Source organism: Poecilia reticulata, chromosome 10 (genome assembly GCF_904066995.2).
Source record: "Poecilia reticulata chromosome 10, P_reticulata-male-v2, whole genome shotgun sequence".
NCBI classification, from domain to species: domain Eukaryota; kingdom Metazoa; phylum Chordata; class Actinopteri; order Cyprinodontiformes; family Poeciliidae; genus Poecilia; species Poecilia reticulata.
Genome location: NC_088839.1, coordinates 27,234,892 through 27,250,932, shown reverse-complemented (window position 1 = coordinate 27,250,932; position 16,041 = coordinate 27,234,892). Strand labels below are relative to the sequence as shown.

General features: G+C 36.2%; 1 protein-coding gene across 1 annotated transcript; it reads left to right on the top strand.

The window, feature by feature from the left end:
- The first annotated feature begins 1,658 nt into the window (after window positions 1–1,658).
- On the top strand, window positions 1,659–15,961 carry slc25a48 (solute carrier family 25 member 48). The gene is made up of 7 exons (XM_008420833.3): window positions 1,659–1,885; window positions 4,214–4,257; window positions 4,908–4,979; window positions 5,280–5,532; window positions 7,269–7,556; window positions 10,739–10,872; window positions 14,266–15,961. The coding sequence occupies exons 1-7, from the start codon at window positions 1,834–1,836 to the stop codon at window positions 14,368–14,370; spliced, it is 948 nt and encodes a 315-aa protein (XP_008419055.1). The 5' UTR covers window positions 1,659–1,833; the 3' UTR covers window positions 14,371–15,961.
- The last annotated feature ends 80 nt before the right edge of the window (window positions 15,962–16,041 follow it).

The following is a 16,041-nucleotide window of genomic DNA, read 5'->3' as shown; positions in this document are numbered from 1 at the left end:
ACTATTTATTTATAGGTACTCGAGGCAAATATTCATTTTAAAGTGCTTCCAAAGAACAGGAGTCAAAATAATAAGAGATTTATTGATTGTGATTTTTGTTGTAAAAACAGACAAAGAGTTATGGGGTGCCATCGGGGACATTAATCAAGATTAGCTTGTATAGAAAGTTTTAGCAGAGACGCTTCAAAACTACAAACTCTGCCTTCAGCGGTCAAACTGGAAGTTCTGGGAAGCGGAGTCCAGTCTGGATGTTATGAATGTGTGGAGTGGTTCATTGCTTTGGGTCAGGGAGTGTTTCTTTAGTATTGCTTTGGGTGTTACCGTAGGTTTATAGGTGTAAAGTGAATTTCTAAGGTTTTTAGAATAAAAGTGGATGTTGAAATAATTTTTAAAAGTATAAAACGACACAGGAGTCAGACTTTTCACTTAATAGCTGAAGAAATCTATACAAATCTTGTCTGTGTGACAGCTGGAAAGCAAATACATAAGGTCTCATATCAGAGCTTCTTTTCCTGTATGAGCAGTTATGTGCCACCTTAGTGAGAGTTTGAACTTCAGTGCGGGTCGGTTTCAGTCTGTTCCCATGGCTGTGTGAGTTTTCTGCAGGTTCACTGGTTTAAATATTAGGTTGGCCTCCTGCTGCTTCCCTCAGCTCCTGGAGGTGACCTGAGAACAGATTTATTTTAACTCGGCTGGTTCTTCTCGCTTACAAGAAGCATCTAAAAGGCTGGAACACATTTCATTGGTTCCTGTAAAAATATTCAGTGTCACATAGCAGACAGTAGCCTGGATTATAGCTTACAGCTGATATTGGTTGTGTGTCGGACTCTGTGTGCCGATGCACTGATATGAACAGTAGATGGTGCTTTTGGAATACAGAGTATTTTGTGTTATGTAGACACAAAAGGAAATCAGCTTTACCAATTATGAAAACCTAAAAACAAGAGTTTTGTATTTTGATGTATACCTGATCCAACCAGCTGGGCTTCCAATCATAAACAACGTTTTACTAAACTTAATTTAACTCTAATGTAAAGTTAGAATAGCTTTATTGTCTATTTCTGGGTACAAATTGTGTCTGCTTGTCAAGTAAAGATGACATTTGATTTTAAATTTTAAGTATATTCCATATTTTTTTAATGTCATGTTTCTACGCTATTATTAATTATATTCAAGAAACAAAATGCTATTTATAAATAACCTGTGAGACACAGGCTGTCTCCAGATCTTTAAAGTTTTAAAAGAACATTTTAAACTGTTCATTCAACTGTTCATTCTTACCATTTATCGTATTTATTTCATAATAAAACACTGTAAATACGGTTTTTGACTATGCATCTTGAAAAACTTTTTTTTTTTAAATATACAGTTAGTTTGAATTTTGAATATTATGTTACGTTAAAAAAAATCTGTTTGGGAGCTGAAAGAACCGGTTCTTTCGGGTTAGTTAAGCCAAAAGATCCGTATCTCCAAGATGAACTTCAAAATCCATCTTTATTCTACGGTTCTGGTATTCTGCTGTTTCCTCCTCATGGCTCATTACCATGAAGGCCTTCCTATTGGCTGCTCGGCTTCTAAACCCCGCCCCTGATTGGGCATTGGAGCTGTGCCGCACACCCACACTTAATCCTGATTGGTTGGTTGCGTAGCGCTGCGTTGCTCTGTCTTTATCAATTCAGACAGTGCCTAAAATATAGTTTTGTTTTCCCAGAAAGGCGTGAAGTCGGTTGTTTTTTGATAAGCGGCGATGCTCGCCTGTTTTCGCAGATACTGAGGATTTTTGGCGGAGTTTTGATGCGCTGGACCGATGAGCTGAATTTCTGAGTTTAAAAAATGACCTCAAAGAATTTTCGTCTGGATGATTTCGTCGCAGGATGGATCGGCGGTGAGAAATAAACTCTTCTGCTTATTGTGTTGGGTCAGAAAAGCGTTGTTCAGTGGAGGAAAATGATGAAGGGAATTATTTTCTAATATTTTCCCTCCTATAACCATGAATTATTTTTGCTAAGTTACAAAATAACTTAGCAAAATAAGTTGCTAAGTTAGACACCTGCACAATCTTCCGTTAATGTCCAGCAGCAACTTTTAAGATGGAAAACTACTGCATCCACATCCTGTAAAAACAAAGGGGGGTCTATTCCTCCTCCTCCCTCCTCCGTTTTCACCACACTGGTGAAAAATCTCTCTCCTTCCCTCCTTTTATTACCAAAAATTAAATAAAGTTGTAAAATGTTTAATTTTTGCTTATATAATATATGTTTTGACTGTTTGTGCTTTACTCGTTGCGTACAAATTGTTCCTGTTGCTCTGAAATCCGCTTTTAATCAAATGCTTGCAGTGAACGATATGGCCAGTAGGGGGCCCTACTGCTTACTTTCATACATTGCGTAACTCAAATAAAAAAGTAGGTCTGGATCTGGAATCAAGTAGTTGTTTGTCCAGTAAACAGAACGTTTTGGTTTTGCCAATCATTTAAAATAAAACTTTATACAATGATAAAGATAAGTAAATTATTTTTAATCAATTAAAAAAAGTGTTGTATCATATTCATATTATTTTGTATAGTAAAAAAAATGACAAAAAAAATTTTAATGCTGCAAAAATGTGGAGACAAAAAGTAAATTGGTTTAAATAAAGTAAAATCAATAATCGGCAAAAATATCTTGATGTTCATGTTGGTTGTTCTGTATTGTGGAAAAAAATATAAAAAGTGTTTCTATTTTATTTACAATACCTCAAGAAAATTACTTACACTTGGCAAATCTCAAGTATTTCCTCCATCCAGTACATATTTAATCTGTAATTCAACTCAGAACCACTTAATTTATGGATTTATTAGATTAGATTTCTTTCTTTGAGTGAATTATATGAATCTCATTGAAAAGGGCCGAACAGAAAAATGTTTACTGAGAAAAACATGGATATTTCCCTTCCTCTGATAAATTTCACATCTTTCTTTCAGATCAAGTAGAGAACAAAAATATAGAATCTTGAGCCAAGATTACAAATTACACTTTTCTGCAGCTCTTCTGGATTTTCTGATTGCACAAACTCTTGGAAACGTGGACTTAGCTGATTTTAAAAAAATTACTCATCAACTCCCAACAGCTCAAGTAATGAAAAATACAACTGTTCATGTTAACTTTTTTTATGCTTCAGATACAATAATGGCTGCAGAACTAGCTCCAAACTCCATTTTCATTTTAAGGGTGTCATTTTGTTAACTGATAAGTTAAGGAGTTAAAATCCAAATCATAAAAATGTTATTTAATCAAAACTTGTTGCAATTTTACTCTAAGTTTTGCTACTTTTTGCAAATAACATTCCTTTGTGATGAGTTATCTTTGGAAGCATTTCATTCTTCGTGTTTTTTTTCTTGTGTCTAATATATGAAACGTTCTGGTATTTAAGACATTTCCCATTTTACTGCTAAACTTAAAGTGAGGGCCCCAGTTGGACTGACTGCTCTTTCTCTACAACGCTGCATCTTTCTGGGTTATTTTTAGTTCTCCCAGGGAAACAAAAACACTGGAGTAGATCCACAGGAGACTAACGGATGATTAATGGGGTTTTTCTGTGGGATCATATGCACGGCATCAGGAACAGTTTGCTGCATGTGTGGCTGGGCCTCATATTCATACTTTCTGACATACCAAGCCGTCAGGGCGATAAAAGAAGGCTTTATCTTCAGATATGTCAGCAGCGGCATGTGCAGCATTGCTCCCAGAGCTTAGAAAATCCACACACTCAATGTAAAAGCTTTATGTTGAGTCCTAAATATGTTTGCTGGGGCCCACTTGGTTAGCAGAACATGTCATTATCTTGGTCCCAGGGTTGGAAACTCTGCCGTTGAATGGTTTGTTTGCTAACAGTTCTTTTTTGTGACCCATTTAACAGTCTCTGTTTTATCTGTAAGACCCAGTAGAGATAAATCCACTTTGCGTGCTCCAACTGACCAGAACGTACTCTTTATGCAGACCTTTCTGCATATCTCTGAATGTTTCATCACAAAGCTACAATTTAAATGTAGCAAATTTACTGACTCCTTTCTTCTCTCTTTGATGAGAGAGCATGTTTTTGTCTTAAGAAGTAACAAAACTCTCAGGAAGTTACCAGGTCGTGTTTTTTTCTCAGCAACAAGGTACCTCTTGTTTTCTTCTCTTGGTACATTCTGTATTCACTGTGTCTGTTTGTGTTTTTCTGCTGGCTGCAGGCGCCTCCAGTGTGGTCGTAGGACATCCGCTGGACACAGTGAAGGTAATTAAGACTGAACTTCCCCGTATTTCAATCTTTACAACTCTCTCCTCCTGATTGCAGCATGGTAAAAGTCAATATAAAGACACTACCACATGTTGCTCAATAACTTCTACCTCATTGCACTAAAACCTTTTAGACACGTTGCATTGATTTTATTTATGTGCAGCTACAAAATTTATGGAGGGGACACACAACAATCCTTTCTTCTTTTCAACAAACAGGGTTAACATTTATGCCATTTCAGACAGAGTGACGATACTAAACATTACAGAAAAGAAAATGGAAATGTTTGTCTGAATAAAAACGTTTAATGATTTAAGATGGATGGATGGATGGATGGATGGATGGATGGATGGATGGATGGATGGATGGATGGATGGATGGATGGATGGATGGATGGATGGATGGATGGATGGATGGATGGATGGATGGATGGATGGAGGGACGGATGGTTGATTGGCTGGTCGGTCAGTCGGTCTTTTGGTTGGTCAGTCTTTTGGTTGGTTGGTCGGTCTTTAGGTCGGTCTTTTGGTTAGTCGGTTGGTCTTTAGGTCGGTCTTTTGGTTGATCGGCCGGTCAGTCGGTCAGTCTTTTGGTCGGTCGGTCGGTTGGATGCTCCTCTCTAATTTCTGGACGTTTTCGTCCTCCAGACGCGGCTCCAGGCAGGAAGTGGCTACCAGAACACGCTGCACTGCATCCTGTCCATCTACAGGAAGGAGACGGTAAACACCTGACCTTTGAACTGCCTCTCAGCCGCCATTTTAACTGCAGATGACTTCCATCTTATGGCACATAAACATCTGTTGATTCATTACATCATGACTGGTTATTTTTCTCTTTTTGGACAGTTTTCACCAGTTTTACTGGTTTACTGTAATAATTACAGCTCTGTGGACAGCTGTGTTTTGATCCTCAAAACGTTTTTAGTTGCCTCTTTTTCTATTTGTTCCACTTATTTTTTGTTTTGTTTAAATGGACCAAAAGTCCTGATTTTTCTCTTCTTTTTTTAATGCGACGCTCAGGTGATGGGGTTCTTTAAGGGCATGTCTTTCCCGCTCGCCAGCATCACTGTCTACAACTCAGTTGTGTTTGGCTTCTTCAGCAACACTCAAAGGCTCATAAGCAAGTATCGCTATGGCGACGGACGGCATCCCTGCGGCATGCTGGACCTGACTGTGGCCAGCATGCTGACCGGACTGATCTCAGTGGGGCTCGGCGCTCCAGTGGACCTGGTCAAGATCCGACTGCAAATGCAGACACAGATGGTTCTGGCAGGTAAATCTGTGTGTTTGTTTTTTTTCCTGTTTGGAGATTTAATTTTTCTGTAATTTACTGAGGAAAATGTAAAAACTACTTTTTTGTCTTGGCAGCAATCTTTTAAAATGTGCAAACTGGTTCCTTTTTCCTCCAGATACGTCACTTTCAGTTTCATCAGAGCCAATTTCCAAACTGAACGTGTATAAAATTCCCCCCTTTCCAGAAACTCTATTTTCTTCCTCTTTGAAATATTTTTATTCTATGATGTCCAAGTTTAAATATTTGAGTTTTTTTGTGAGGGTGTATAAATTTCTTAGTCTCACCATTATCGGGTCTTGCAAGGTCATATCTGTGGCAGACAGTTTGGTCTGCTGTGATCTGTTAAACAGTAAACCAATAAATTCAAGGTTGATGTAGGTCAACTCTGAGATAAAATGGTAGATGAAACATTTATAGCCGCTTCACGCCTTTTACTCCTGACCTCGTCTAATAGTTCCTCAAAGGCACTTTGGTTGTGGTTTCTAAAATCTCTTTTATTATTTTATAGTGGTGCAAAGGGCCAGAAAGTTAAGTCGGACTTTAGGACAAGGTTTGGACGTCAGCTTCGTGGAAGTGATGGTTCTGAGCGGTTAATAAACTCCAGCTTGTTAAAGCAGTGGTGCACAGCTGGTCATGTGGTAAAATTATGTCAGATTTTTACTGGTGACTGTGAAAAAGTACTGAGGCAACCTGACAAAAAAGTTGTTGAAAACTCTATGATTGTTTTAGAGAAAAACTTACTTATGTGTTTTACATTAATATCCTCCTGCAAATGAGCATAATTTAATCAAATTATCCTGATCCTGGAGCAGCTAAAAAGTCCAAACTGTCCCGATGTTTTTGCCTTCTCTACAAAAACACAACAGTATTGTTATTTTCTTGTGCAAATATCTTAGTACACTTGAAATTAGACAAAACTAACTTCCAAGTAACTTTTCAGTAAGATATAGGAGCTTGTTTATTGCTTAAAAAAAAAAAAAAAAAAGCTCCACTAGCAGTTTATTTTTCTTATAACATAGGAATAATGTTTTGTGTTATAAGTGAAATAATCTGCAGTGGAACTAGTTGGGGTTTTTTTTTAATCAATATTACGGAATTATTTACTTAAAACAAGCTTTTACATTTTGCTGAAAAGTTACTTGTAAGTTCGTTTGTCTCATTTTAAGTGTACTAAAATTATTGTACTAAACTAAATGGTAAAATGTTTTTGCAGTGATCACGTTAAAAATGTATTTAGATGTTGTTCTTTTGTAACCTCCTGGTTTGACTATCTTTTTTCTGCTTAGAATGCATCTTATTCCTTATCTCCACTGATTCATAGTAACTCAGATTGTGTGTTTATTTTAGGATTTGTTTCATAATTTGAACATTAGCTGCGTTTCCATTCACCAGATAAGACAAAGACAACGGGATAGAGCATGATGGTGCAGCATGTTTGATAACTGATTCACATGGAAAAAACACAAATGCAACTTTAGCGCAATATTGACAAAGTTTTACACACATTAGTGGAAACACTTGTATCTAAATATTACAAAAATACAAAATCAGAAGAAAGTTACAAAAGTAAAAGTATTTATTGCCTTTAGACATCCAAAAATATTCTTTAAATTACAAAATAAATAAAATTTTCTTTTCTCTTTCTTTGTGCCATCACAGTCTGCCCCTGTCACTTCTATTAAACTAATGTAGAAATTATTTTTTCTTTTTTCCAGAGAACCTCCAGCTGGCTGGTAATGTGGCCAACGGCACCAACATCCCGCTTCGCTCTGTTGACATTCCCAACCAGCGACTCTACCGAGGCCCGATCCACTGCATCAGCAGCATCCTGCAGACCCAGGGCATACAGGGACTCTACAGGGGCGCCGGGGCCATGATCCTAAGGGACGTCCCTGGATACGCACTCTACTTCATCCCTTACGCCGTCTTCTGTGACCTGCTGACCCCTTCCAGCTCGTCCAGCCCTCATCCCTGCTCCATCTGGCTCGCCGGAGGTTTAGCAGGTAAATAGTGGAATCAACACTAACTTGTACTATAAAGATTTGGATTCTGAGCTGTTTATTCACCTCAAGTTGGTTATGAAAGTAGCCGCAAACTAAAAGGTCAACAGACTAAAAGGTATTTAAAGATGTTCAATTCAATCCAGTTGATTTATTGGTGATAAATCTAACAAGAGTTTTTTTCAAAATTGACGTCTTTTCATTAAGTGAATGTATTTTAAAAATGTCAGTTATCTGGTCTGTGGAAAAGCAACTAAAGTACATCAAAAACAGCTAATAAGACATCCAGGTTAGAATGAGATGCAAGTTGTTGCAAAAACTAGACATTTTATAAGCATTTGGGAAAAAGTGATAGTAAAAGGTCAAGTTGCATTTTCCCTTCACGTCACCATAACCTAACATCATAATGTGCACACATGGTCTGAAGGAATGCATGGTCTAACCGCACATTCCTGCTCTTTACATTCAACTCTATATGCAAGAAGCGTGTTTGAAAACAGCTGAACCAGACTGCAAGATATGAGGCTGAGAGATTTAAGGACACATGAATAACCTGGTTTCTGATGTTGCAAATAAACTTAAATATTCAAATTGCTCATAAAATAGGCCTGATTGGATTAGAACATGTTGATTTTTAAGAATCTGCTGTTGAAAGTGTTTTAGTTGATAAAAACAGCAATTTAACAACAATCAAAATAGTCAAACAACAACAAAAAGAGCAACATGTCCGAAAGGGAGTAGGAAGAATTTAATCCTCCTTCCCTTTTTTAATTATTACCAATTACCAGTTGATTTCAGTTTCCTGTCTCTTGAACAAACAACTAAAGTCCCTAAAACTATGTATTATGTAGCATATATTCATATTTCTAGGCACATTAACGTCACATTACTTATATAAAAAAGAAATCACTTATCTTCCAACATCTTAACTTTTATGCATAATTTTTTTTTTGTAGCTTCTGGTTATTATGGATAAGACTCTCCACTTCCAAAAGTGGCTATTAAGACAGCACAGATTAATATTATCTCTTGCTTTTTGTTTAGATACTTTGATCAACTTCAGTTGTGATCAAAATGATCAAATGTTGAATATTTATTAGGATTTTAAACTTTTACATGCCAGTTTGATTATGTGATGCTAACAAAACTAACTTACGAGCAACTTTTCATCAAGAAATATGAGCTTGTTTTAAATCAGTAATTCCTTAATATTGATGAAAAAGTTACAGTTCCAGTTCCATTGGCAGATTATTTCACTTATAACAAGACATTTTTCTCACTTATGAGTGAAATAATATGCTAATAGAACTGGTACTTTTTAATCAATATTAAGGAATTGTTTACTTAAAACAAGCTGCTATATATTGCTGAAAAGTTACTTATAAGTTAGTTTTGATTTATTTCAAATGTAATAGGATATTTTCACCAGAAGTTAAACCAAAAATAAATGTTGTGCTTTTGTAATTCATATTTCAGTTTCATTTTTAAGAAAAATATTTTTATTTTTACTTTTGAGCACAAAAATCTGCCATTTCCTCTACGACACCCCAACATTTTTAGTATTTCTTTCACATTTGCTCTCACATTTGTCAGAATCTTGTTAAATGTAACATTTTAGCTCAGTCTTACATCCTGATACTGTATCATCTTTTTTCCCTCGTGATTCTCATAAATTCACATGACTGCAGTCTGTAAGCTTTAAAAGTGCAGTGACCTCCATTTCAGGGGAATGTAGCTCCAAGAAAACAACATATGGAAAGACTAAGGATCTGGACTCAGAAAAACTCCAGACCCAGATGCGTGAAAAAGAACGGGTGTGTCAGCTGACAGCCAATCAGGCGGCTCGGATGGCGTGTATGTGCAGAGCAGATAAACGCCGTGTGGTAGCGAAGGATTGCTTCCAGATGCAGGCCGACCAGCTGCGAACACGTGACAGAGTGAGAGCATGGCGGAGCGGGGGGCTCAGTCAGCTGCTGTAAATCAGTGGGGCCAGAACAGGTTCGCCTTTTAAACGGGTCCAAGTTGGAAAAAACTGAAGCACGGTCTAAATCATGGACAGTATAAGAGAAATCAGAAAATACCAGGATTCAAACCCAGTAAACGACCAGAGCTGACAGAAAATGTAAGGCCATGTGGTTGAATCCAGTCATATTTACTGAAATAATCTCATCTATCTTCCACTTATTCGCATTTAAACTTGATCCAAAATGTTTTTCTTTAAGCATTTTGTCATGTTTGAATAAAATTTTGTCTTCAAACTAAAAAGTAACATGCCAAGTTCTTTTCTATTTTTTTCCAACCCTCCGCTCAGCCCCCCTTCATGTCAACATTTATGGTCGTACATGAACGTAGCTGCAAACAGTTGCTCAATTATACAACCATACATGTTTGAAAAGCAGAAGTAGAGCCTCCTGCACAACTAACAAGTACTTACTATCCAGAAAGTGGCTTCTAGATAGTAAGTCAACAACAAAACACTTGTCTTTTCCAGCAGCTATTGTTAAACCAGCTGACCAAACATGCTGGAGTTCTGCGTTGCTAGGAAACTCTACAGTTGAATGCGATTCAAAAATCTGGAGGTCTTTGAAACAGTTCATTTTCCAGACACCAACAAATATGAACTTATTGCTAAAAAAACAAATGGGTTGTTTTTAGAGGCAGTTGAGACCCAAATGGAAGTATAAAACTCTGCAAAATGTGAATTATGCATAATAGATCCCCTTTAAATGATGAAGTTAAACCTGCTGCGTTACCTGTCAATGCACCTTTCAGTCGTGACCTGTGGCCATCAGCTCTGGGTGGGGACTAAATAGACCACAGTTTTTCCTCTTTACGGAAAGGTTTGCCCTTAAATACGCAAAGGAAATCAAAACTAGTAGTGTTGCATTTCAAGCTTCTAATTCTGAGGAAGATACCTCAGATCTGATCCACCCTGAGGAAACCTTGGAGATGATCTGGAACTTTCTGTGGAGATTATATGTGAAGGATCTCAGGAACATCACTGGAAAAGGAGGAAGAGGAAGTGAGGAGCATCTTTGCTTGAGCTTCAGATAAGCAGTGGGAAATGAATGAATGGGCATAAACTCTGAATTCCTCGGTGAATTCCTTCCTGAATCAAGCATCTCCTCCGGTTTAACCTTCACGGTGTTTGTTCTGGTTGGTCTGATTTCTCTGGTCTTCCTCAGGGTCCATCTCCTGGGTCACGGCCACTCCAGCCGACGTGGTGAAGAGCCGAATGCAGGCCGACGCCCAGCTGCAGAAGAAGTATAAGGGAGTTTTACACTGCATCGTCCAAAGCTACAGAGCCGAGGGAGCAGAGGTGAGAAGATGAACAGTAATCAGTTAGTAAAACTTAGTCTTCTCACTGCATCTTACAACTATTTTAAATATATTTATACCCCTTGAATTGTTTGCGTTTTATCGTATTACAACTATTTTATTCTACTGTACAAATAATAAGTTGTGGTTTTAAGTGACAGACCAATATAAAGTACCAAGTATTACTAAGAAGCATTGGAAATGTTTTCTAACATTTTCAAGGTGAAAAGTCTTGAGGTTTTTGCCCTTTTTTCTTTGAAGCACTCTTCCAGATTTGATGTAGATTATCTGTTTTAGATTATCCAAAGTCTTGCACCAATTTCCAATTGAGTTTAAGTGTGAACTTTGATTAGACCACTCAAAAATAAATATTCTTTGATCTATTGTTCTTTTTCCCCCAAAAAGTTTACTTTTGGTCTCATCTGACCAGAACATATTCTTTTCTTCTTTCTAAATGTTCTGTTGATTAATTGCCTGAAATTCCAATAAAATACAGAACCATTCAATAAACAAAAATATTATTTTAGTAACTTTATTATGAAGTGAAACATGTTATATAAATTAATTACAGACAAATTGATGTTTGAAAACCTTTATTTCTGTTAATTATGATGATTTTTCCATGAAAACATGACATTTAGAATATTTCATCAGAACAACATAAAGAAATCTATTTTTAAAAACATAAATGTGTTAAAAGTTATTTTCAAAAGTTACAAACTAGAATCTTTGGCATGTATATTCAAATTTATTAAAGATGGTTGTAAATGTAACTTCCTGGTTGTGGTAAAGTTTAGGGGTGTGAATACTCTCCAATATATTTAACAGTATTATTAAGCTGCAGAATATTCCAGTTTAGGTTTTGTGTCATTAAACTGAGGATAAAACAGCCACCATTCAGTTTTGTATTTGTTCTTTACTACAAACCACAGGATATGCTTCAGTTCACATGGAAACATTTTGCATTAATCATTAAACTTGTTATTTCCTGACCTTTTACTGGTTTATTGCACAGTAAAATCCCAATTGGAGACAAACTGTGTGTGAATTCCCCTGAAACCTGTTTAATTCTTTGAACTTCACTAAAAAAAACAACAACAACTCTAACTGGAAAACAAGTGACGACTGAAGGAGGCAAATGTTCCAGAACAGGACGTGTTTTGGTGATTGAATGGCGGGGGGCTCGTCAGGTGACTAGCTGGCTGTAACTCGGCCCCGTTTTTGGCCCGGTCCGCCGCTGAACGCTGCGTCCAGATGTTCGGACTGTTTGTTGTGTCAGTGGAGAAACGTCACCACATCTGTGCTGATAAAAACAGCAGCAGTCATGTGATCAATACCAGAAGATCATCGACGTTCTGAGAAAGTGGACTGGACTGTTAGTGCAGCCTGACGCTCGCTGATCAATGACTCGGTTTAAAACGGGTCAGAGTCCTGCAAAGTTAAATAACAAGTCGGTCTGTACGAGCTGAATGTATTTATTTTAAGCAGATAAAAGTCGGTTATCTTAGTCCTGCTGTTTGATTTCAGAGCTGATAAAAAGCCATTCGGACACAAAGAGGAAACTAATCACAAAGCCAAATAAAAACAGGTTAAATATGGATTTTAAAAGCTGAGGTTACACAAAATAAAGTCATTTTTAATGAGATGACAGAGAAAGCCCAAATTAACCTGAATTAACCTTTTTCACTGTTTTTTTATTTTATTTTTGTGGCTTTTTTTTCCTTCTTCTGGAGTTCAATGATGGCTGCCAGGCGAACTATAAGGTGCATTACTGCCACCAACTGGTGGCAGTAATGCACCAGTTGGCAGTAATATATATATATATATATATATATATGTGTGTGTGTGTATGTGTATATATATATATAAAGTTGCAATTTAATTTCAGATACTGCTAAGCTTTGTTTAACTTACCCTTTATAGTCATACCAGCTCTGACATTTAGAAAAGATTGATATTTAAGTGACGTAAACATTGAATGCATGTCAAAGAATAATTTTTTTAACATGTTCAGGCAGAAAACCGCGTGCAGTTCACAGCTTGTCCGTTTTTAACTGGGTTTATAAAACCTGTCATGATTCTGCAGCACAGACAAGTTAAGCAAGGTGAGCAAATATCACCTGTGACTGTTACCTTGTGATGTAACATAAAAGTTTGCTAGAATGCATATAATGGCTTACAAGGTGCTTTTAAGACCTTTTAGTGAGGAGCCGAGTTTAAAGGACACTGCTGAGGAAGCTTATAAACGCTTGAGTGTCTTTACTTTTATTTGCGTGTCTCACCATAGACCTGGTGTTCCTCCCACAGCATGCATTCAGAAAGACAACCAAAAGTCCAGAAAGTACAGTCTGAAAGAAGGTACTAGGTACTTTATTTTAATACTTTATTTCTGTTACAATAACAAATTTTGCTGAATGATAAATTGTCCCAGAAGTTATTGCGATAAACAATAATAATGTTGATTTGAGACCATTTTCAACCAATAAAATGGTAATGGCATAATATTGCAAGAACACAGACCCAGAGATCAATAAACTATCAATTTTAGTCAACATTTAATACTGGAACTGGAAGAAGTTTTAAATATCCCAAATAAATAAACAAGACAACAGAAACTACAAATAAAAGTAACTATGAAGTCTGTAAACAAATTTGTCTCAACAAAATGTCATTCAGTCTTTGACAGAAAGAGCAAAATGCTAAATCATGCAAATGGAAATTGACCTTGTTTTAATTTATTGTGCGATTAATTGATTTATTGCTTATTGTGACAGGCCTACTTGTGCTGATATGTAAAGTAATATACAATATATTAATATAACAAATTAAATTCAAAAACACTTTATTGATCACAAAGGAAAATTAAATATTGCTGTAACTCATATTAATTCAAATTCTTCAATGCGTAAATATATGTTTTTCTTGTAGCAGTCTGTTTTACAACCAATTTGAAGAAGCCTCTGACTAAAAACAGTAGTTTTCTAGAACAGTTTCATGAAATGAATTAACATTTTATTACACAGTGAAGTTTTAAAGTGGATTAACTTTTTTTAATCACATTAAAATAATTGGTAGAACTATGAACTCTGATGTTCAGAGTGGTGGATGATGGACGGTGCTGCAAAACACCTGCAATGACCAACGGTCATTAATTGGTAGATGATTGAAGAGGAACGTCGATGTGTTGCATCAGAATACTTTAACCTAGAGACTTCAAATGTTTATACTTCTGAAAAAAATATTTATATTTGCTCATGTAATTGCAAATGTGTCTTCATAGAGTGGAAAGAGCATCTATGACTCTCCACCTGAACTATAAAAACCATTGGAAAACCCAAACTGAAAGCTCAAAATGCAGTTCCTTAACTCAGAACTGAAACTGTTTCCTGTGCAGGTTTTCTTCCGGGGAGCTTCTGTGAACGCCATCCGAGGTTTCCCGATGAGCTCCACCATGTTCCTGATGTATGAACTCTCTCTGCAGTTCTTCAGGAGTCATTAGGACTGCTGGGAATCCGGAAACGCTCGGCCAGAAACCCAGCGAACCGGAGCCCGTTTGCTTAAGACAAGAGATTGTGAGCACTTTATAATGGCTGAGTCAGCAGCTTTTAGTCAAATGTTTTAGATCTGAGCCAAAATTTACCCTTTTTATCACAGTTAGGTTACCATGTGGGTGATGTTTTTACTGTTTAATAATCTGAGTCTGATTATTCGGATCACCAAAGTCACGCATGTGTTCCTGCGCAGATTTCTGCTTTTAACATTTTAATTTAACAAAACACACACAGGTGTTAAAGAAGACAGAGATATGACACTTTAGATAAGCTAAGAAACGTTTCTGAAAGTGTTTCTGAAAAGTTTTTAAAATTATTTTTAATTATTTCTTAACAAATTTGTTTCTAATGTGAAACTGAGGTTTAAATGATCAATGAATGAGCAGCTGTAAAAGAAAAGAAAAGAAATTGCACAAAGAATTGTTGCACAATTTAGTAAATTATTAAGAGATGATAAAAATACATTTATGGAGGCCAAGCGCAGCCTGAAGGTCTTTGAGAAAGTTTAACTGGCTGGAGTCAAAAAAACTGAAGTTTTGCCTGGTTGGACAAACTTGTTTAGTAAGTTTGATTTTAAAAAAAGTGTTAAAAAAGAAAAATGAAGGAAAAACTGCAAAATGTTGTACAGGATCATCCATGTTGCTTTACATTTTCTCCAATAATTTTATGAGTCCAGCTGTTCTGTGGATATTTTACACTATTTGTAGCACAATTACACTTTATGAGCCAATCGTATTTCATAGTAAGATAAATCTGAGATTTACATTCATGTTCTAATTGCATTTTAACTCTTTTTAGGTTGCAATATTAAAGTAAACTGACAGTCCTGCAGCTGAATCTGAGCTGTGTTTGCACATCTGCAGCTTTTTATAGTGATGTCATGTTTTCCTATCTGTGGGGGAAATTACAAAGCACATAATGGTTTTTATTGCAGTGTTACATGGCATTCATGTGATAATCTGTTGGATAAAAAATACAGCAGGCAAGAAGATCTGGAAATGATATTTTAGTGACATTATGTAAGTTAGACATACAGATACTGAGACATGTGGATTTCTTAATGAATTTTAAATAACTGATTTAATTGGGAGGTTTCGATTAAAGGGGTTGAGGTGCAATTTTTAGAAATCACTAAAATGAAAAAATATATATATTATTTTTAATGTATGTGACATTTTTGACACAATGTGATTATCAAACTCAATATTGTGATACTGTCTACTTTTATTTGTATCTGTGTTTCTTATATTAAGAAAAGTGAGTTTTTACTTCAGTTAATTTTAACTTTCTAATAACTTTGCTGATGTAACTGAGCCACAGTGGCACATTTACGTTGTTTTAAGTTCAGCTAATCTCAGATCAACAGATTTCAGCCACTAAATCAACACTACCGTCACAGAAGGGAACTCAAATGGAAATATTAACATTTTACATAGCTTTATCCTCATGTAAATAGGTGTAAATATGTTTAACTGCTTTTCTGGATGTTGAAAAGCCTAATGTGTCTTATTGTACTTAAATAAATCTTTATGAACAGCTTATGAGCCTTGTTTCAGTTCTGAATTTGCTTCTGCCAGAATGTGATTACACGTCAGATTTGATTTAAAGTCACTATATTA

Bases quoted from the DNA above. Each gene is read 5' to 3' on its own strand.
- slc25a48 (XM_008420833.3), top strand. From the start codon at position 1,834: ATGACCTCAAAGAATTTTCGTCTGGATGATTTCGTCGCAGGATGGATC. The intron at 1,886-4,213 runs GTGAGAAATAAA...TGCTGGCTGCAG, and splicing joins CGTCGCAGGATGGATCGGCG to GCGCCTCCAGTGTGGTCGTA. The intron at 7,557-10,738 runs GTAAATAGTGGA...GGTCTTCCTCAG, and splicing joins GCTCGCCGGAGGTTTAGCAG to GGTCCATCTCCTGGGTCACG.